Source organism: Tachyglossus aculeatus, chromosome 11 (genome assembly GCF_015852505.1).
Source record: "Tachyglossus aculeatus isolate mTacAcu1 chromosome 11, mTacAcu1.pri, whole genome shotgun sequence".
Taxonomy (NCBI): domain Eukaryota; kingdom Metazoa; phylum Chordata; class Mammalia; order Monotremata; family Tachyglossidae; genus Tachyglossus; species Tachyglossus aculeatus.
The window spans coordinates 6,741,909-6,763,521 of record NC_052076.1 but is presented as its reverse complement, the minus strand read 5'-3'; the positions used below and the strand labels follow the sequence as shown (position 1 = coordinate 6,763,521).

General features: G+C 44.6%; 1 protein-coding gene across 1 annotated transcript in view; it reads left to right on the top strand.

Moving 5' to 3' along the window:
* Window positions 1-6,078, top strand: part of FTO (FTO alpha-ketoglutarate dependent dioxygenase) — a 271,168-nt gene extending 265,090 nt beyond the window's left edge. The window contains exon 9 of the mRNA XM_038754225.1: window positions 5,696-6,078. Coding sequence (XP_038610153.1) covers window positions 5,696-5,858 — 163 coding nt within the window. The 3' untranslated portion in view covers window positions 5,859-6,078. The remainder of the gene's footprint in view (window positions 1-5,695) is intronic.
* Window positions 6,079-21,613: the final 15,535 nt, after the last annotated feature.

The following is a 21,613-nucleotide window of genomic DNA, read 5'->3' as shown; positions in this document are numbered from 1 at the left end:
TCTGGGCCTCAGTTACCTCATCTGTAAAATGGGGATTTAGACTGTGAGCCCTATGTTGGACAGGGACTATGTCCGACCTGATTTGCTTGTATCCACCCCAGCACTTAGTACAGTGTCCGGCACATAGTAAGTGCTTAATAAATACCATAATTATTATATACATACAAAAGTACTGAAAATGGGTATAAATAGACATAAAAGCAATAGAGATGCTAAAGATTGGCATTTTTATATGTCTAGAGGTGTGGGGAACTAATTGGAGAAGATATAGTAAATTGAAATTATACAAGGAAAGACAGAGAGGCCAATGGGAAACAGCAAAAGTAAGGAAACAATAAGTAAACAATGAGCAGTTACAACTTGTGGGCAAATACCCAGTCCTCTAGACTGTAAGCTCGTTGTGGACAGAAAACATGTCTACGAACTCTCTTATTGTACTGTCCCAAGATCTTAGTACAGTGCTCTGCCCACTTAAGCACTCAATAAATACAATTGATTGATTGATTGTGGGAAAGGTGAGGACCGGAGCCACCGGGCGAGGCATCGAGCGAGAGGTTCTCGAGAGCCTGGATGCTTCTGACCTGGATTATATGCTTCCTTCCAATTCCTCCTTTATCAATCAGTGGTATTTAAGGAGCACTGTAATCTCATCCGAAACCAAGCTTGGTCCTGAATTGGGCAACACTGTTCCAGGGTCCCGGGAAGAAGTCAGTTTGAGGAAAGGTGTCCTTGCCCTGGGCCCCAGTGGGGTGGAGTGAAGGAATTCACTAAGGGGTGCCACTCTGTGGGGGGCCGCGGGGGCATGCTCAGGGTCCTAGCGCAACTGGGAGATAGGGTCTTAACCATACCACACTCTCAACTCTTCCTCTCCTGACCCTTTGCTTCCACTGCCCCGTCCAGCCTGGAGTGCCCTCTTTCCCCTCAATCCACCAGACAACAGCTCTCCCCATCTTCAAGGCCCTCCTGGAGTTCCACCTCCACCAGGAAGCCCCCGAGTCATTTCCACAGTCCAAACCAGATCCACCCAACAGCCATCATTCACCCGTCTGTAGTTTATTCTTCTCTTCAGCACTTTTTTTAAAGTATTTGTAAAGAAATTACTACATGCCAGGCGCTGTACTAAGCGCTGGGGCAGATACAAGATGATCAGGTTGGTCACAGACCCTGCCTCACATGGGGCTTATGGTCTTCATCCTCCTTTTTTAGATGAGGTCACTAAGGCACAGTGAAGTTAAGTGATTTTCCCAAAGTTACCCAGCAGACAAGTGGCAGAGCTGGGATTAGAGCCCAGGTTCTCTGTCTCCCAGACCTGTGCTTTATCCACTAGATAAAGCTACATCTCAATCCTACAGTAATCTACTTAATTGTATGCTCAGTTACTTACTCTGATAGTTCTTCCTGACATAGTCATACTACTACCTAATAATCGTAATAATTGTGGTATCGATTAAATGCTAATTAGGTATGACACACAGTTTTAAGCTCTGGGATAGATACAGTACAATCAGAACAGACCCCATCCGTAACCCCCATGGAACTCACAGTTAAATGGGAAAGAGGAACAGATGAGAAAACTGAAGCACAGAGAAGTTAAATGAGTAGCCCCAGGTCACAGAGCAGGCAAGTGGTAGAACCAGGATTATTCCTGGTCCTGTGATCTTTCCACCAGGCCATGCTGCTTTCCCATTATACTGCTTTCCCGTTATATCTTCAGTCTAGGTGTATAGGCCTCTGCTATATCCTTGTTCTTTCTCTTTTAATATTTGTAAATGATTTTTGTCGAGACCGTAAACTCCCCTGTATTCATTCATTCAATTGTACTTATTGAGCACTTACTTTATGCAGAGCACTGTACTAAGTACTTGGGAGAGTACAATGCAACAATAAATGGACGCATTCCATGCCCACAATGAGCTTACAGACTAGAGGTGAGGGGGGAGACAGGCATTAGTATTAATAAGTATAAATACATAAATTACAGATATGTACTTAAGTGCTGTGGGGCTGGGAGGGGGGATGAACAAAGGGAGCAAGTCAGGGGTGATGTAGAAAGGAGTGGGAGAAGATGAAAGGGGGGTTTAGTGGCCTCTTGGAGGAGATGTGCCCTTAAAAAGGTTTTGAAGGGGCGAGAGCAATTGTCTGTTGGTTATGAGGAGAGGGGCATCCAGAGGCAGGACATGAGTGAGGGGCCGGCGGCGAGATAGATGAGATGGACACACAGTGAGAAGGTTAGTGTTAGAGGAGCAAAGTGTGCACAGGGCTGGGTTGCAGTAGGAGACTTTTAAGCTCCTTGTAAGCAGGGATTGCATCTACTAGCTCTTGTATTGTACTTTCCCAAATGCTTAGTACAGTGATCTACACACGGTAAGTACTCAATAAATTCCATTGATTGTCTCCTTCAGTAGAGTCTAAACTCCTTGAGGACAATTAATGTTTCTTCCTTCTGTTGTAGTCTTCCAGGCACTTAATACAATACCTTGCACTCAGGAAGCACTCACTACATTCCGTTAACTGATTGAAGGGAACATGGCTTAATAGAAAGGTCCCAAGCCTGGGAGCCAGAAGACCTGTGTTCTAATCTCGGTTCTGTCACTTCTCTGCAGTGTGACCTTGGGCAAGTCACTTGACTAATCTGAGCCTCGGTTTCCTCATCTGCAAACTGGGGATTGTCATTATCAATAGTATTTATTGAAATCTTACTATGGGCGGAGAACTGTACTAAGCGCTTGGGAGAGTACAATACAACAGAGTTGGCAGACACATTCCCTGCCAACAACGAGTTTACAGTCTAGAGGATTAAATCCTATGCCCATTATTGGGTAGGGATTGTCTCTATCTGTTGCCTAATTGTGCTTTCCAAGCACTTAGTACAGTGTTCTGCACACAGTAAACGCTCAATAAATACAATTGAACTCCTTCTCCTTAGGCAGGCTGGGTAAGCCCCATGTGGGACCCAACCTCATTATCTTGTACTGACCCCAGAGCTTAGGACAGTTTGTGGCACATAGTAAGTGCTTAACAGGTACTATTATTTTATTGTTATTAATAACGATAATACTGATTGAGAGTCAGGCACCACTGAGGGGACTTTGTGGGATTTGATTGCCCAATCGGAAGATGGATTGGAAACTCTATTTTAAGAGCCAGAAATCCCAAACTAGGCAGAGCTGGGGTTGATGGGAAAATGTGCAGAATTTTGAGACTTGACTCTCTGGTGTGTGAAAGTATGAACCCTAGGAACCCCACCTTCCAGATTTTAATTCTTCCTCAAGATGGAAGAAATAATCCCCATGGAACATTTTAAACCAAAGAGAGAGCAGATTTTTAATTGCCTTTTACCTCCTCGTCATAGTCGTGGAGGCTCTTCACTCTCCCAGCTCTTCAGCCTGCCAGCCATGATAATGCGTACAAGGTTAATTTACCCACTTATAGACTGAAATACGCAAATTGGAATATCTTCCACTCCCCAGCAAATTGAGCGTGCTGTTTGGTGCTGAGACGGAAAATAAAGCAAGATTTCAAAGCCTCACAGAGCTCTTCGGTAATTAGTGGCAGCTTCCCCAGAATATTAATTTTTTTGCTCCTGGTCTTCTCATGCCATTTAGAAGATGTCTTCAGAACAAGGATGACACCATCAGTAAGGACCCCCGGATCTCAGACAGCAAACGCCGCCTATTCTCCTCCACCCGGTTACAAAGCAGGCTCCTGACAAAACCCTCTGTTCATCTGTACAGTGCAGCTTATCAATGCAAACAGTTTAATATTTATGCTAAGAGGATTGTCAAAAGTAGCTGCTGTTCCTTTAATTCTTGTTTTAAATAAATAATGAGAACATTTAAAAACATTACTCTTCTCTGGGGCCCGAGGTCAGCTAATCTTATTATTTATGAAGTGATGTGCTACATAATCGTACTTAGCGCGTGTTAACAGATGCTATTATCAGGGGCTGGTGAAGACCGCCGAAGATATATTGGAATGTGATGTGTTAATACTGTCCCGGTGCCGTAATGTACGATGGATGGAGGGCACAGGATGCTGGTGCAGTAATTAACCACCCACCAAAATAGGTGTAAAGTTGAAGTATGTTTTCCTGGGGGCTCCCGGTGCCATTAATAATTCCCCAGAGGGGAAGTCAGAAACATCGTCCTTCACAAGCTTGGGGGCGAGGCCAGGGTGCTGTGTACTTTGATCTCTTTATAGTCCATTCTACCGAGCCGGAAGACAAATATTTGGCTTGACCACTTTTTTATCGATTTGGGAAAAAAAAATAACCCTCCACAACTCTTGAAAATGTACTCATGATAACACAGCGGCCTTTGCCCCTGCATACACGAATACAGTATGAACCAACAGCCCGAGTCACGGTGAGGAAACCCAAGATATTATTTTTGTTGCTTTATCTCCACTCTCAGTGTGATGGGTTTTTTTAATCCAATTGTGCCCGTGGATTTATGAAATAGGTAGTAAGTTCCCGAACTGCTCTCCCTCTGGATTGCAAGCTCCTAATGGGAAGGTATCATTCTGTACCCACTCTGTTGCACTCTCCCAAGTGCTTAGTACTCCTCTCCCAGTGTTCAGTACAGTGCTTTGTGCACAGTAAGGACTTAATATTCATTCATTCACTCAATCGTGTTTATTGAGCACTTACTTTGTGCAGAGCACTGTACTAAGTGCTTTGGAGAGTACAGTAAAACAATAAACAGACACATTCCCTGCCCACAATGAGCTTGCAGTCTAGAAATTGTGGGGATGGGGGGCAGAATTAATGTAAATGAATTACAGATATAATTTAATATAAATGAACAAATACTACATTACTACTGGAGTGCTGTGTACACAGCAGGCGCTCAATAAATACCATTGGTTGATTGATTTCCCCTCCCTCGGCAAATATGTCTCTGGACTGGTTCAGATCACCAGAGACAAAATACCCATTTTTCTGAATGACACCAAAATGAAAGGTGTCAAGATGTGCTCGAAACTTTTTTCTGCTCAGCATAATTTAGTTGCATATGATAATTAACTTTGCCAGTATTGATGAATAATCCATTTAATAAAAACTGTGATTTAAGCTCTTTCCATGGGGACTAACACTCGCTAACCTCTTAATTTAATTTCGTTGAAGTTTTTCCCACCTATTCATCAGTGGAGATGATTATTAACCTCTATTTGCATATATCTTTATAAAATGTCTCTCCACAGAGTGTCTTTTTTCGGAGCGGAGAAGGCAGATATACTTGTAAATCTCTAGAATCTACAAACTCAATCCTGTTCTATACTATTGTTTAATCTATCCTTGAACCTCAATGCAGTAAATTCAGTTTAATCTTTCTCAGTAATCTAGTAATACATTGAAATCCCACAAACATTTAAATCTGATAATGGTTTAATCACATACTTTAAATAACAGTAGAGGTAATGAAAAAGTAATTTACCATACAAAAAGAACATTAACTGAATCTTCTTTGTGATTGGCTTTCTGGGAAATCCCTCCAGATAACACAGATCTGGGGATAGAAAATGTCGGCCTCTCGCTCTGACTGGATGATTCTTCCTCTCCACAGCCGTACTCAAAACATACTGCTCATAAATGAGCAGTTTAGCAGGTGCTCCTGAAATCTGGGGATCCAGGCCTGGAACCAGTGTTGGTTTTCCTTTTCTTCCCTGCAGTCGCTGTTTGTTGTCTCCCTTTCAGGTGTCAGTCTAGGCTCGCCCGAAGCTTACCCGACGACCAGAAGCCACAGTGCCGACCCTGTTGGGATGACCTGGACCCCAGGATGCCTCTGCCATTTGATCTCGGGGAAATCATTTCGGAGCTTGGACATCACCTCCTGCGGTCGGAATCCTCAAAGAAGTAGGACCTGGGGGGATAGGAACCCAGGATGCTTTTTCTGGGAATAATTTAAGGTCCAGAAGAGAAAGCATCTTGGGTCTCTCGTCCATCGTGCCTGATCCAGACCAGGTCTTGGAAAGTCTGTAGCATTGCTGTTTGTCACTGCCGGACTCGGGATGGGGGTGCGGGGGCGGGGAGTGTCTTGCTGTGCTGTTAAGGAACACGGCACCCAAATACAGGAACTTTGGAAACAAGATTATTCTGTGTCCGTCTGCTTGGGCTCGGTTCGGCTCCGGCAGCTCATGTCATTCCCCACTTTGACCCAGTCTGGGCTCCGCTCCGGGGTCTGGTGGAAAATGTTGAGCCCCCCTAAAGGCCATGAGAAAGGGAAGCCACACAGTAGAAATGCCCTTTAACAAGGCCTGGCCTGCTTTTTTTTAATGGTATTTGTTAAGCACTTGCTACATGCCAGGCACTGTACTAATCACTGGGGTAGTTACAGAGTAATCATCATCAATTGTATTTATTGAGCGCTTACTATGTGCAGAGCACTGTACTAAGCGCTTGGTAATCAGATTGGACACAGTCCGTGTCCCACATGGGGCTCACAATCTAAATCCCCATTTTACAAATGATGTAACTGAGGCACAGAGAAGTGAAGTAACTTGCTGAAGTTCACACAGCCGACGAGAGGCAGAGCTGGTATTAGAACCCAGGTCCCTCTGATTCCCGGGCCCATGCTCCATCCACTAGGCCACGCTGCTTCCCTGTTATAGTCCTTCTTCTTCCCACCTGTAAACCACCTAGTAATAATGATGACCTGGAAGTCGTAGGACCCGGGTTCTAATCCTAGCCCTGCCACTTGTCTGCTGTGTGACCTTGAGCAAGTCACTTCACTTCTCTGGGCCTTGGTTTCCTCTTCTGCAAAAGGGGGATTCAATGGCTGGTCTCCCTCCTACTTAGACTGTGAGCCCCATGTGGGATCTGATCATTTTCCATCTACCCCAGTGCTTAGTACGGTGATTGGCATATAGTAAGCTCTTATTTTTGTTAATGACTACATGCCAGGTGCTGGGGTAGATATATGATAATCAGATTAAACTCAGTCTCTGTCCCATAAGGCATTTATAATCTAAGAGAGAGGTAGAGCAGGTATTCAGTTCTCATTTTACAGATGAGGAAACTGAGGCAAAGAGCGGTTAAAGTGATTTGCCTACGGTCTCATAGCAGGCAAGAGGTATTTATGAGTGCAAAATGTTTTCTGCCCTAGTTAAGGTTGGTTCTACCAGAGGGGAAATTGCATTCGTCTGGATCGGTGCCATGCTAAATACCATTTACCGTGGAGTTTTCTCAGCAGCAAGCTTGGGGAAGACAAGGGGATTCTTTTTTTTTTTTTTTAAAGCAATTCTCATCCAAACATATTCAGCTGGAAAGGCGCAATATGGATTAAAATGGGCTGTTGTTACTTTGTGATTAAATGGTAATTTTAATTGAGTTTCGCTGGGAGCTGTAGGTATCTCAGTGGTGAAATCAATTTGACAACCATAAAGGGGAGACACCGGCATGGTGCAGATAGTGGCGGCGACAGGAGGTACAGGGAAAGGGAGGGAAAAGCCAGCTTTCTGGAAGGCTCTAAGGGCTCCAGCTTCCTGTAACACTGAGCTGGGAAGAAGGGGTTATGGTAATTGTCGGGAATAGAATGGCAGAGACTAGTAGGCACCTGAGACCCTGCTCGGTAGTATCTGCTCAGCATGAGGAAGCATGGCCTAGTGGATAGAGCATGGGCCTGGGATCTTGTATCTACTAGCTTGTATTTCTAGACTTGTATTTCTAGACTGTGAGCCCACCTTCTAGACTGTGAGCCCACTGTTGGGTAGGGACTGTCTCTATATGTTGCCATCTTGTACTTCCCAAGCACTTAGTACAGTCCTCTGCACACAGTAAGCGCTCAATAAATACAATTGATTGATTGATTGTATTTACCCACATCTTAAAACAGTGCTTGACACACAGTAAGTGCTTAATGAGTACCATCATTATTATTACTATTAGCCCACAGTTGGTGCCAAGAGAGAAGGTGGCTGTGTACTTCGTTCCTTTCACGTTAATTAGGAGAAAAGTGTGAAGACGCAGCCAGAACTGCCAAAGGACTCCACCCTGACATCGTGAGCTCTGATAGACATTGTAATCACCTAGCACACAATAAATCCGCCAGTCCATCGGTGGAATTTAATGAGGGCTTACAAATAATAATTATGGTACTTGTTAAGTGATTCCTAGGTGCCAAGCACTGTTTTAAGCACCGTTACAGGTTAATCAGGTTAATTCATTCATTCATTCAATCGTATTTATTGAGCGCTTACTGTGTGCAGAGCACTGTACTAAGCGCTTGGGAAGTACAAGTTGGCAACATATAGAGACGGTCCCTACCCAACAGTGGGTTGACACAGTCCTTGTCCCACATGGGGCTCACACTCTTAATCTCCATTGTAATCTTCATTTTACAGATGAGGGAACTGAGGCCCAGAGAAGCTAAGTGACTTGCCCAGGGTTACACAGCATACAAGTGGCAGAGCTGAGATTAGAACCCATGACCTTCTGACTTCCAGGCCCGTGCCCTATCCACTTAGCCATGCTGCTTCTTAGTACAGCCCGCGCTTAGAACAGTGCTTGTCACATAGTAAGTGCTTAACAAATACCATCACCATCATTATTATAGTGCAGAGCACTTTATTAAGCATTTGGGAGGGTACAATACAACAGACTTGGTGGACACGTTTCCTACCCACAATCAATCCAACATATTTATTGAGCAATTACTGTGTGCAGAGCACTATACTGAGAGCCACAGATAGCTTGCATTCTAGAGGAGTAAACATTACACATAGATTTGTACAAAAGTGAGGTGGGGCTGAGGGTGGGGTGAATATCAAGCACATAGTAAGCACATAACAAATACCATAATAATAAATAAAACAAATAAGGTCATGTGTTCTAATATTGGCTCCTCCACTTGTCTGCTGCACGACCTTGGGCAAATCACTTCACTTCTTTGGGCCTCAATTGCCTCATCTGTAAAACGGGGATTGGCACTGTGAGTCCCATATGTGTCCAACCCAGTTTGCTTGGATCCACCCCAGCGCTTAGTACAGTGCCTGGTACCTAGTAAGTACGGGAAGCAGCGTGGCTCAGTGGAAAGAGCCTGGGCTTTGGAGTCAGAGGTCATGGGTTCAAATCCTGGCTCTGCCCCTTGTCAGCTGTGTGACTTTGGGCAAGCCACTTAACTTCTCTGTGCCTCAGTTACCTGATCTGTAAAATGGGGGTGAAGACTGTGAGCCCCCGTGGGACAACCTGATCACCTTGTATCCTCCCCAGCACTTAGAACAGTGCTTTGCACATAGTAAGTGCTTAATAAATGCCATTATTATTATTATTATTATTAACAAATGCCATAATTATTATTATTATATTAGAGGAGCAAAGTGCTGGGTTGTAGAAGGAGAGCAGCGAGGTAAGGGAGGAGGGGAAGAGCTGATTGAGTGCTTTAAAGCCCTCTTCCCAGGAAAAGAGACGCTGGTAACTGAAAGGGTTGACCCCTCCCACCATCGGTTCACTCTGGCTAGGGCTATCCTCTGTCCAGTTCTTCCTTCTGATGCTTAATAAGTCCTATCATCATCATCAATCGTATTTATTGAGCGCTTACTATTTGCAGAGCATTGTACTAAGCGCTTGGGAAGTACAGATTGGCAACATATAGAGACAGTCCCTACCCAACAGTGGGCTCACAGTCTAAAAGGGGGAGACAGAGAACAAAACCAAAAATACTAACGAAATAAAATAAATAGAATAGATATGTACAAGTAAAATAAATAAATAAATAAATAGAGTAATAGTCTATCATTACTACCATCTCCTTTCCAGTACTGATCCGACACAGTGAGCCTTAGGCCTAGTAGTTGAAGACACACAGAGCTGAAGCTCTGCACACAGTAAGCGCTCAATAAATACGATTGAATGAATGAAGAGCTAGACCTCTGGTGGTTAAGTTCTGTGGATCGGAGCTGGTGCCTGCATTTGGAGGGGATCACAAAGGAGGAAATCGGGGGGCAGTGTCCCCGTTGCCCCCCAATCCCCGCCACCGGCCAAAACTCCAACCTTCCCTGGAGAATGTTTTTAGGTTCGGGTAAACTCAAATGATACATGTGAAGCACAGTGCCAAGCACTGTTCTAAGCACTGGGATAGATACAAGGTTATTTGGTTGTCTCACATGGGGCTCACGGTCTTTTACAGATGAGGTAACTGAGGCACAGAGAAGTTAAGTGACTTGCCCAAAGTCACACAGCTGACAAGTGGTGGAGCCGGGCTTAGAACCCACGACCTCTGACTCCCAAGCCCGGGCTCTTTTCACTAAGCCACGCTGCTTCTCATGACGTTGCTCATCTGGCCTCAAAGTATGTAATGTCACGTGCAACTGAGTGACCCTTCTCCACCAGGGCTGTAGTGCCCACCAAGACCCTGGCATCTAAGGAATGCTTCCTGTGATTTAATGGCATGAAAAGAGCCCGCATCTGGGAGCCAGGGGATCTGGGTTCTAATCCCGGCTCCTCCACTTAATAATACTAATAATTTTGGTATTTGTTAAGCGCTTACTATGTGCAAAGCACTGCTCTAAGCGCTGGGGAGGATACAAGGTGATCAGGTTGTCCCATGTGGGGCTCACAATCTTAATCCCCATTTTACAGATGAGGTAACTGAGGTACAGAGAAGTTAAGTGACTTGCCCAAAGTCACACAGGTGACAAGCGGCGGAGCTGGGATTTGAACCTATGACCTCTGACTCCTGAGCCCATGCTCTTTCCACTGAGCCACGCTGCTCCTCTGTGAGACCTTGGGTAAACCACTTAATTTCTCGGTTCCTCAGTTTCTCTATTTCTAAAATAGGGACTCACTAGCCTGTTCTCCTTAAGACTGTGAGCCACAAGTTGGACAGGAACTGGGGTCGATCTGATTATTTTGTAGAGAAGCAGCATGGTCTAGTGGATGCGGATGTAGGAGTCAGAAGGACCTGGGTTTTAATTCTGGCTCTGCCATTTGTCTGCTGCATGACTTTGAGCAAGTCACTTCACATCTCTGGGCCTCAATTTCCTCATATGTAAAATGGGGATTAAACCTATGAGACCCACATTGGGACAGGAACTGTGTCTAACCCAATTTGCTTGTATCTACCCTAGCACTTAGTGCCTGGTGCACTAAGTTCGTTAGTGCATTAGTGCTTAACAAATACCACATTTGTTTGTTATTATTATTCCTTGGCCCAGTTCTTCCAACAGAGAGGTGCTTAACAAATATGATGATTATAGTTGTTATTATTCATAATCTGTATTTCAAGCCAGTGCCTACTCAGGGCCAGCATGTCTAGCAGAGCACTGCTGCTCAGGGCGTAGTAAGTGGAGGAGAAAAATCATCTTAGGGTCATTTTGGCCTGCAGGACGCCCAGCTACAAGCAGACCCAGGAGTGACACTGCTTTAATAAATGAGATCTTTCTAGAACGATCCTTGGGCACCCCCATTAATATCTCCAGATAAGGTCACCCCCCTGCTATTTGAGATCTGCAACCCCCCAAATTCTGACCGTCGGCCTCTAATGGATGTTCTGTGGACGAGGATTGTTTATCAACTCTAAATGTATAAGCCCCGGGGTCAAGTTGTTTTGGGGGAGAGGAAAGTATTAATTAACTCCAGGCATTAGTTTCCATGATCCTTTTGCAACGAGGCAGTGCGTGACTTTTACTTGCATTTACTTTTCGTCAGTCCTGAAAGAATCGAGAGTCCCCGGGCACGTGGGGTGTCAAGCTAAATGGATCATGGGAGATACAGATCTGTTTGCCTGCCTGCACTTGCCTGGAGACAATATTCATCAATCCTCTTAGAGGACCCGACTGCACACGACACCCATACCAATGAAGGGCTTCAAGAGTCCGGCTTCTAGTGAGATGCCCAGGCTGGCCCTGGGCCTCACCCTCTGTGAGGTGGGAAGTGTGAGCCTCAAACGGGACCCCGAGCCAGGAGGAGAAGGTCAATGTCCGCAGCCAGGAGGGTCAGATGTCTGGACCTCGCTGGTTTGATGCCATGGGTGTGCGGGGTTATTCTGGCGTAATAATAATAATAATGGTATTTGTTCAGCACTGACTATGTGCCAGACACTGTACTAAGCGCTGGGGTGGATACAAGCAAATTGAGATGGACACAGTCCCTGTCCCATTTCGGGCTCACAGTCTCAATCCCCATTTTACACATGAACTAACTGAGGCACGGAGAAGTGAAGTGAGTTGTCCAAGGTAACACAACATGCGAGTGGAGGAGCCAGGATTAGAATGTGACATTAGGTTCCATATATAGGTTATGAGGCAGCACAGCCTAATGGAAAGAGCGCGGGACTAGGCGTCAGAACATTGGGGTTCTAGTCCCGACTCTCCTTCTGGCCTGCTGTGTGACCAAGGGCAAGCCACTCAACCTCTCTGAGCCTCCGTTTCCTCACCAGTAAAATGTGGATGAAAACATCTGCCTTTTCCTACCTGAAAGGGATGTTGTGAGAGTAAAACTAGAGCCCACAAACACTGAAGACTGTGCTCTGCACACAGTAAATGCTCAACAAATACCATTGATTGATAATTAATGCCTTCTAAAAAAGACAAGGTATCGTTATTATTGTTATGGCTCATCAGTATTTTTCGAGGGTCTACTGGATGTCGGCAGGTTGGTGGTTAGCCATTTAATGAAGCGGCAGATTTAGTGTTGGGGGAGAAGGGGTTGATGTCCAATACAGAAACGACCGAAGAGCGAGGCTTCACCACGCACCATCCTGGTGACGTGAGAATCAGAACTTTCTATTTCCCAAACCCTAGGCCTCCCAGCCCTGGCTCTCCATCTGATTAGCTGCCTTGATTAGAGAAAGAGAGAATAAAGTCAGGTGGATAGGATTCCCCCTTATTCTCTCCCGGGTTGCATCTGGCCACAGGTCAGAAACAGAGCCATTTGGGAGAACGGGAACAATCAAGTCCTGTTTAGCATTAACATTCAGTTTTCTTTTTAGAAAATCAAAACAGAGTTTGGGAGGCAGCGCTGTTTTGTCCGAGGCCTTGATCAATGGAGTGATCTGTCAGAAGCCATTAGAGCCCCCATTAGCTTGAAGGCATTCAAAGCTAAACTATCAGATCATTGAAAGGGCTGCGGTGATTGTTTTTAATATACCATACATTGATTTCTTTCTGGGAGCAGCAACGTAACTTTGAAACTAAGTGTGTATGACTAAACTCCATTTGCTGTCTCCAGTGTGCAGGGAGAAGCCTGGTTTAACTTTGACCAGAGATGACTGGGTCTGACGGTTATGGAGACAAGAGGCAGACCAGTGGGTGGATTTTCCAGGGTTTGGGTTTAGGGTTGTTGGTTTGGGGTTTTTGGATTTTTTTTTTCTCTCTATCTAGGTTTTCTCCTACTTCTTGGATCCTGTTGATTGGGGCAGGGCAGGCTGGCCGGGTGAGAGGGTTCTTCCCCTGGCTCTGGTTGAAGAGGGGCGGGGAAATTTTTCTGAAAGCCTGAAGGCCCATGAAATGCCATGCACGAGTGGGTGTGACAGGCTGGGCGCTGGTGGACTTTCCTCTAGCCCAGCCCTGCTGCAGTTGTCCACTGTCTGGAGGTGATCTGCCCAGGGAAGGAATGAGGAGGCAGCCCCAGTGGCTTCAGCCATGTCTACGTGACCAAAGAACGATCCCTTCCAAGCTTGTTGTGGCCAAGGAGTGTGTCTGTTATGTTGTTCCATTGTATTCCGTGCGGCATACTAGATAATAATAATAATAACTGTGATATTTGTAAGTGCTTACTATGTGCCAGGCACTGTACTAAACACTGGGGTGGCTAATAATAATAATGATGGCATTTGTTAAGCTCTTACTATGTGCCAAGCACTGTTCATCATCATCAATCGTATTTATTGAGCACTTACTATGTGCACAGCACTGTAGTAAGCACTTGGGAAGTACAAATTGGCAACATATAGAGACAGTCCCTACTCAACATTGGGCTCACAGTCTAAAAGGGGGAGACAGAGAACAAAACCAAACATACTAACAAAATAAAATAAATAGAATAGATATGTACAAGTAAAATAAAATACTTGTAAAAATAACTGTTCTAAGCACTAGGGGGGATACAAGGTAATCATGTTGTCCCACATGGGGCTCACAGTCCTAATCCCCTGGATTAATCTCTGGATAGAAATTAATCGGGTTGGACTCAGTCCCTGTCCCACGTGTGGCTCACAGTCTCAATCCTCATTTGACAGATGAGGAAACTGAGGCCCAGAGAAGTGAAGTGACTCTCCCAAGCTCACACGACAGATAAGTGGAGGAGCAGGATTAGAACTCGTGACCTACTGACTCTCAGGCCCGGGCTCCAGCCACTAAGCCGTGCTGCTTCACGACTAGGCTGCACCCTTCCCGAACTGATATCTTTGTGTCTACCTCAGCGCTTAGTTCATTGCCTGGCACCTAGTAAGCGCTTAACAAATACCACAATTATTATTATTATTATTGGAGGGCCATCACACTGAGGACGCACTCCCAGAGGAGAAGGAAATAGGCAGTTGAAGGGAGCCTCAGGGTACCAATGCTCTGCCATCAGCAGCAACACAGAAAAGTGTTCCACTTCGGGGAAGGCTGGAGGAGGGATCCGGTCTCCGAGCTCCGCCATTTCAATCGGAATTTAGTTTTTAAGATTCCTTTCCTTTCAGGGGCTGGAGTCACCCGGGATTTGCCGCTTGAGCGGCTCTGTGGAGCAGAGCAGATTGCCTGCTCGCTGATTAAAAGCAATGCCAACTTCTCTCCTGTTTGGGCCAAGGAAGAGAGGCTACACTTCAATCCGTTCCCTCCCAAACCCGGCCAGGGTGGGCTGGGACAGGGGGAAGAATTTCCAGGATCTGGGAGAGAAGAGGAAGAGTCCGTGGTTGAGCTCCGGCTGACGTGTGCGTTGTTGTTTGTGGCTCCCAAAGCCGCTGTCTCAGATGCCTCCCTCGTCAAATCCGTCTGCTCCTTGGTTGAGTAGCGTGTCTTAGAGAGGGGGAGAAGAGAGGCAGGGAGGGTTATGGAAGTTCTGTCTGGTGAATAAGGAATGTAAATAAATCAGAATCTCAACAACATAACTACAGGCAGCTGTTTGAAGGAACCTCAGAGAAATCTGACTTCGGAGACTGTAACATAAGCTACTGGTGTTGGATTTTGAGAGAGAAATTAACTGACATCCCCACCAATAAAATGTTTCGGGCCTTATTTCATATTTACGTTAGCAAACGGTACAGACAACTTGGAAATCCATCCTGGATTCTTTCATTATGTTTAACACTTGATGCCTCCTATGCACCAGGAAAGGTCTTAAGTCCGTGTCATCCCCTTGTAACAGTAGGAGTAATAGTATTTATTAAGCACTTACTGTGTGCAGAGCACTGAACTGAGTGCTAGGGGAGAAGACCTCCAATTTTCACGGTTTTAATGGGGCTGCTGGGTCCACAATCTTCTCTCCTCTCTCTCTATACCCCAGCTCATACCCTTTGTGGCTCTCAGGCTAACTTTCTCACTGTGCTTCACTCTGCTGTCTCCCAGCACCAAATTCTTGTTCATACCCTTCCTTCTGCCTGGAACCCTCCTCCATCACCAAAACACACACATAAACACTTCAAAGCTCTCCCCAACTTCAGGTCCCTGCTAGCGTCACTCATCTTCTCCCGAAGACCTTCCCTGATTAATTTCTCATCTCCCCACCCAATTTCCCCCACTACTGCCCCTTCAACACTTCTGTGTCACCTAAGGATTTGGATACTCTCACCCCGCTGTAGTATTTATGGCCATCTCTTTAAATTCTATATCAATCGTTTTTATTGAGTGCTTACTGTATGCAGAACACTAAGCACTTGGGAGAGTCCAATATAATTTGGGGGAGTTTAGTGGAGAGTCGGTAGGCACCTTCCCTCCGCACAAAAAGCTTACAGTGTACAGAGACTGTACTCTATTGCTTTTTCCTACCTGTGATTTATTTTAGTGTCTGTCTTCCCTGCTTAATCATGAGCTCCAGGAGGGCAGGGATCATGTCTGCATAATCTCTATTGTATTCTCATCTCCATTGCATTCTCCCAAGCATTCAGTACAGTTCTCTCTACAGAGTAAGTGCTCAGTAAGTGCCCCTGCTTGGTAGAAGTGGGGCTTGGCTCCCTCCAACCTGAGACAGCTGTCTGGCAAAGAAACTCATTTCCGTGTTCCCCAGGCCCTGAAGACAGGAATCTTCTATGAGGGAGAATCAATTATTCATTTATAGAGTACTATTTACTGAGTGCCTCAAGTGTGTAGAGCCCTGCAGTAAATGGAAGATGCGGAATAGATGTGGAAGACGTATTTCCTGACCTCAAGGAGCTAACAATCAAACAAGGAGAGACATGCACAAAATAATGTACAGATAGGAGGAAAAAGAAGCTAGAGATGGATAGATGAATAAATACCTGTTAAATTAGAGGACTATATAAATTGAAATGTATGAAAGTGCTGCAGATGACTGTGAGCATGTAAGAATAAGCGCTTAGTACAGTGCTCTGCACACAGTAAGCGCTCAATAAATATGATTTAATGAATGAACTGTAATGGTAGTGGCCTAGTGGAAAGAACATGGACCCAGGAGTCGGGGACCTGGGTACTAATTACCTGCTGTGTGACCTTGGGCAAGTCACATAACTCTCTGGGCCTCAGTTTTCTCTTCCCTATGGGAGACAGAGAGTCTGTCTGACAATTATCTAGTGTCTAATGGAGATTAAGAGTGTGAGCTCCATGTGGGACAGGGACTGTGTCCAACCCAATTAACTTGCATCTATCCCAGTCCTTATTGCAGTGCTTGACACATAGTAAGCACTTAACAAGTACTATTATTATTATTATTATTGAGCACTTAAATATCTCAGTTATTATGAAGAAAAAATTAATTGAGGATGGCCTTCTGGAGGAGGAAATTTTTCAGAGAAATTATACTGTCTTCCCGTATCTGCAGATATACTGGTGTGGGTATAAATACCCTTGGGCAGAGGTTATTATTTCCTAGGACTGGCTCCCAGCCTCCTCTAGCAGAGATACTGGGCTTCTCCAGCTGAGAAGGGACACTCAGGAACAGAAGAAATGGAAAATTGGGAATAGAAAGAAGTTGACTGTTGGAGCAGAGTGGTCTAGTAGGTAGAGCCTGGACCTGGGGATCAGAAGGACCCTGGTTTGAATCCTGGCTCTGCCAATTGTCCAAAGTGCAACCTTGGGTAAGTCACTTAATTTCTCTGGACCTCAGTTACCTCATCTGTAAAATGGGGATTAAGAGTTGAGCCCTATTTAGGACGTGGACCGTATCCAACCTGATTAACTTGTATCTACTCCAGCACTTAATACAGTGCCTGACACAAAGTAGGATCTTAACAAATACCATAAAACAAAGTGTAAGCCTGGGAAAATCACCAGGAGATTGGTTGGAAAGTAATGGAACTGTTTTACAAAGAGGTTTGGGAGGCTCTTTTCCCAACAATAATAGTAACAATAATTATAATTGTGGTGTTTGTTAAGCATTAACTATGTCAAGAACCCTACTAAGCCCTGGGATAGATATAAGACAATCAAGCAGGAACAGACTCTGCCCCACGAGGGGCTCACAGTCCAAGGGGGAGGGAGAACAGGTATTGAATCCCCATTTTATAGATGAGACAACCATGGCCCAGAGATGTTATGTGTCTTGCCCAAGTCTCACAGCAGACAAATGGTTGAGTCGGGATCAGAACTAAGGTCTTCTGACTCCCAGGACCTGCTCTCTCAACTAGGGTTCACGCTCTTTCCGTAAGAGGGCTCCTCTCGCAGTCACAACTTTCCCCTGGGCAGGAGCCAAGAGTAAGTTAAAATCATCCAGAATATACCACTGGTACAACAGCAAGTGGTACTATGGCTATTCATTCATTCATTCAATTGTATTTATTGAGCACTTACTGTGTGCAGAGCACTGTACTAAACGCTTGGGAAGTACAAGTCAGCAACGTATAGAGACGGTCCCTACCCAACAATGGGCTCACAGTCTAGAAGTGGGAGACAGACAACAAAGCAAAACATGTGGACAGGTGTCAAGTCGTCAGAACAAATAGAATTAAAACTAGATGCACATCATTAACAAAATAAATAGCATAGTAAATATGTACAAGTAAAATAGAGCAATAAATCCGTACAAACATATATACAGGTGCTGTGGGGAGGGGAAGGAGGTTGGGCAGGGGGATGGGGAGGAGGAGAGGAAAAAGGGGGCTCAGTCTGGGAAGGCCTCTTGGAGGAGGTGAGCTCTCAGTATTCCTGAGTGGGAGAGGCCTCAGGAGAGACTCAGGTTCTCCTCTTCCCAAACCCCACTCCCTCCGAGTAGATCCTCCCAGCCACAGTTAAATTAGTCTCGGTAATTAGCACAAATTACTTCCCTCTGCTCCCACGTACTGCAGTTTGGAATTCGGGCTCCCTTCTGAAAGGAAGTTCACCGGCAGGTCTAAACTGAGAGTCTGTTCCAGGATTTCAGAGCTACTCACATCCAAAAAGGTGGCAGCTCGGCAAGCCTTTGTTACTGGAATTTCCCATGTTTCTTTCCAGTAGTTTACCCCGGGGTGAATTCCATATTCCGTTGCTCCACTTGGCTATAAATGAAGAGCTCCTTGCTCTCAGAGTCCTGAGCTCAGGGTGGGAGGTCAAAGAATGGATTTTTTTTGAACTCTCCTGATAAAATGATAATATGCAAGTATTTTTCTTCCAGGGATCTCAAAGGACTGGGTCTTCTTGTGCTAGCCCTTAACCTCCTTGTGCTAGCCCTCTTATTCCTGTCCCTGCTTGAACAGATGGAAAGCTTGCTCTGATGCAAGTGGCAACTATTTGGCTTGCAACTCCTTGAGAGCAAGGGCCTGTCTTTTTCTTCAACTGCATTCCCCTAAGCACCTACTCCAGTGCTCTGTACACAGAGAAGCAGCGTAGCCTAGAAGAAAGAGTACAGGCCTGGATTTCCCGACACCTGAGCAATAATCCTGGCTCTGCCAATTGCTGGCTGTGTGACCTAGGTCAAGTCACTTAGCTTCTCTGAGCATCTGTTTCCTCATCTGTAAAATGGGAATCAAACACTTGTTCTCCCTCGTGAGGTCTAGGTGGGACATGGACTGAGTCCAATCTGCAGATTGTAAGATCGTTGTGGGCAGGGAATGTCTCTGTTATATTGGTATATTGTACTCTCTCAAGCGTTTAGTACACTCTAAGTGCTCAATAAATATGATTAACTGACCGACTGACAGATTGTATCTTCCCTTGCACTTGGCTCTTAATACCACAGGTATCATTATAATCATTATTCTTTCTCTCCCTGGAATACTTGCTGTTTGATTTGCTATTTTACGGTGACTCATGGATGAAATATCTTGGTCTTTTAGATTCAGGAAAATAGATATGTTTTTTAAACCCAATGTCTCAGAGCTTGGCAGCCGTAATTGAGTTAAGGATGGAGGCGAAAGTTGGAGCTACCTAAACAGGTATTAACAGTTCCCATTTAAACAAGTTGGGACTTTGATTTATGCCTTTGGCTTGATAGGTAATATATTAGATTCAACAGATGATGTATATGCTGTTTCCGTCCGAAATAGAGAGTATCAAGTTCTTTGTGTAATGTGTTTATTTCCCTGCATGGTTATGTACTTAATAAATAACGTGTTCCAGTAGGTATTGTTTACATTTCAGTGTTTAATACCACCACAATATGTCTCAGATTTGGGATTGAATGGCACCTAATAAATTACAGCCTGTTATTAGCCTGTTTCTCGTTGCATCTTAATTATTAAGCTGAAAACGGGGAGCAGATTTTTATAAGCAATCACATTTTCTGTTTACAAGGATTTTACTGACATCTAATAAATTTAATTGCCTCTAATAAGAAAAGGAAATGAATTTCAATTTAGCAAACTCATAGCTTTATAATGGATCTTGGCGCTTTATGAGCATTTCAGATCCCAGAAAGGTGAAAGCTGTTTAAGGAGTTGATTTCTGGGTTAAACTAGCTGCAAAACTGTTAAATTATTTTTGTTTTCTTTTTTATTGCTTCACCTCCTGGGTGACTTTGAGCTTCCCAGGGAAGCTGTTTTTCCACAACTTCAAGCTTTCTCTGAGCAGCCTGGGAAGAGGCGGATCGAGCTCCTGGATTATTCGTACATTTTAAAAGCATAACTTTAGGTCTGGAAATGAAGTCTGTCTTGACCTACGTTTTTTCGAGACGGGTTCATTCTTGACTCTGTTTTTCTCATATTGTGAAATCTATTGTTCTTTCAGGAGAGCTCCCAGCTTAAAAGGAGGAGAAAAAAAATCAATGCACCAGGAACTCTTTCTCTGGCAGAGCTTCACCATCCTCTAAATCAGCCCCCCAGTGAACCGCATAAGGCGAAAGGGGAATGCTTCCACTTCCAGGGGTTAAACGGCTTTGAGTTTGCATAAACTGAGAGGGAGCAGAGTGCTCTTGGAAATATTTCTAATTGAACCTACGGGCCGGCGGTGGATAATGGTTCTCGATTTCCTTTTACCAATGCTGACTTTTTAAATAATATCTTTCCAAATTTCCATCAGGCACTGGATTTGGTTATCCACTTGCAAATTAGTGGTAATTCTCTCTACAGGTTGCCTCTACCCATAATCTAAAAATGACCATAATAGTAAGGTTTTGATGTGTATATATCTATAATTCTATTTATTTATATTGATTCTGTTGATGCCTGTTTACTTGTTTTGATGTCTGTCTCCCTTGCCCCCATCTAGACTGTAAGCCCACTGTGGGCAGAGATTGTCTCTCTTTATTGCTGAATTGTACTTTCCAAGTGCTTAGCACAGTGCTCTGCACACAGTAAGTGCTCAATAATTATGATTGCATGAATGAATGAATAATATGCTCAGTAATCATCACCATCATCCTCATCTTCATTAAGTGCTTACTCTATGCCAAGCTCTGGGATAAATGCTGGAGTAGAATACGATGCAGTCAGATCAGACACAAATCAGATAATGATAATCATAACAATAATAATAATACTTGTTAATCCATCAATCAGTCAATGATATTTATTGATCACTTACTATATACCAAGCACCTATTAAGTGAAATGGTAGATACAGGATTATCAGATTGGGCACTGTCCCTGTCCCATATAATAATAATTGTATTTGTTAAGTGCTTACTATGTGCCAAGCACTGTTCTAAGCGCTGATAACAGTGCTTCTCAGCGCTGAGAAGCAGCGTGGCTCAGTGGAAAGAGCCCGGGCTTTGGAGTCAGAGGTCGTGGGTTCAAATCCCCACTCTGCCAATTGTCGGCTGTGTGACTTTGGGCAAGTCGCTTAACTTCTCTGGGCCTCAGTTCCCTCATCTGTAAAATGGGGATTAAGACTGTGAACCCCACATGGGACAACCTGATCACCTTGTATCCTCCCAGCGTTTAGAACAGTGCTAGGCACATAGTAAGCGCTTAATAAATGCCATTATTATTATTATTATAACAAAGTATTCAGGTTGTCCCATGTGGGGCTCGCAGTCTCAATCCCCCTTTTACAGAAAAGGTAACTGAGGCACAGAGACATTAAGTGGCTTGCCCAAGGTCACACAGCTGACAAGTGGCAGAGCCGGGATTAGAACTGATAGGACTCACAGTGTAAGAGGGAAGGAAAA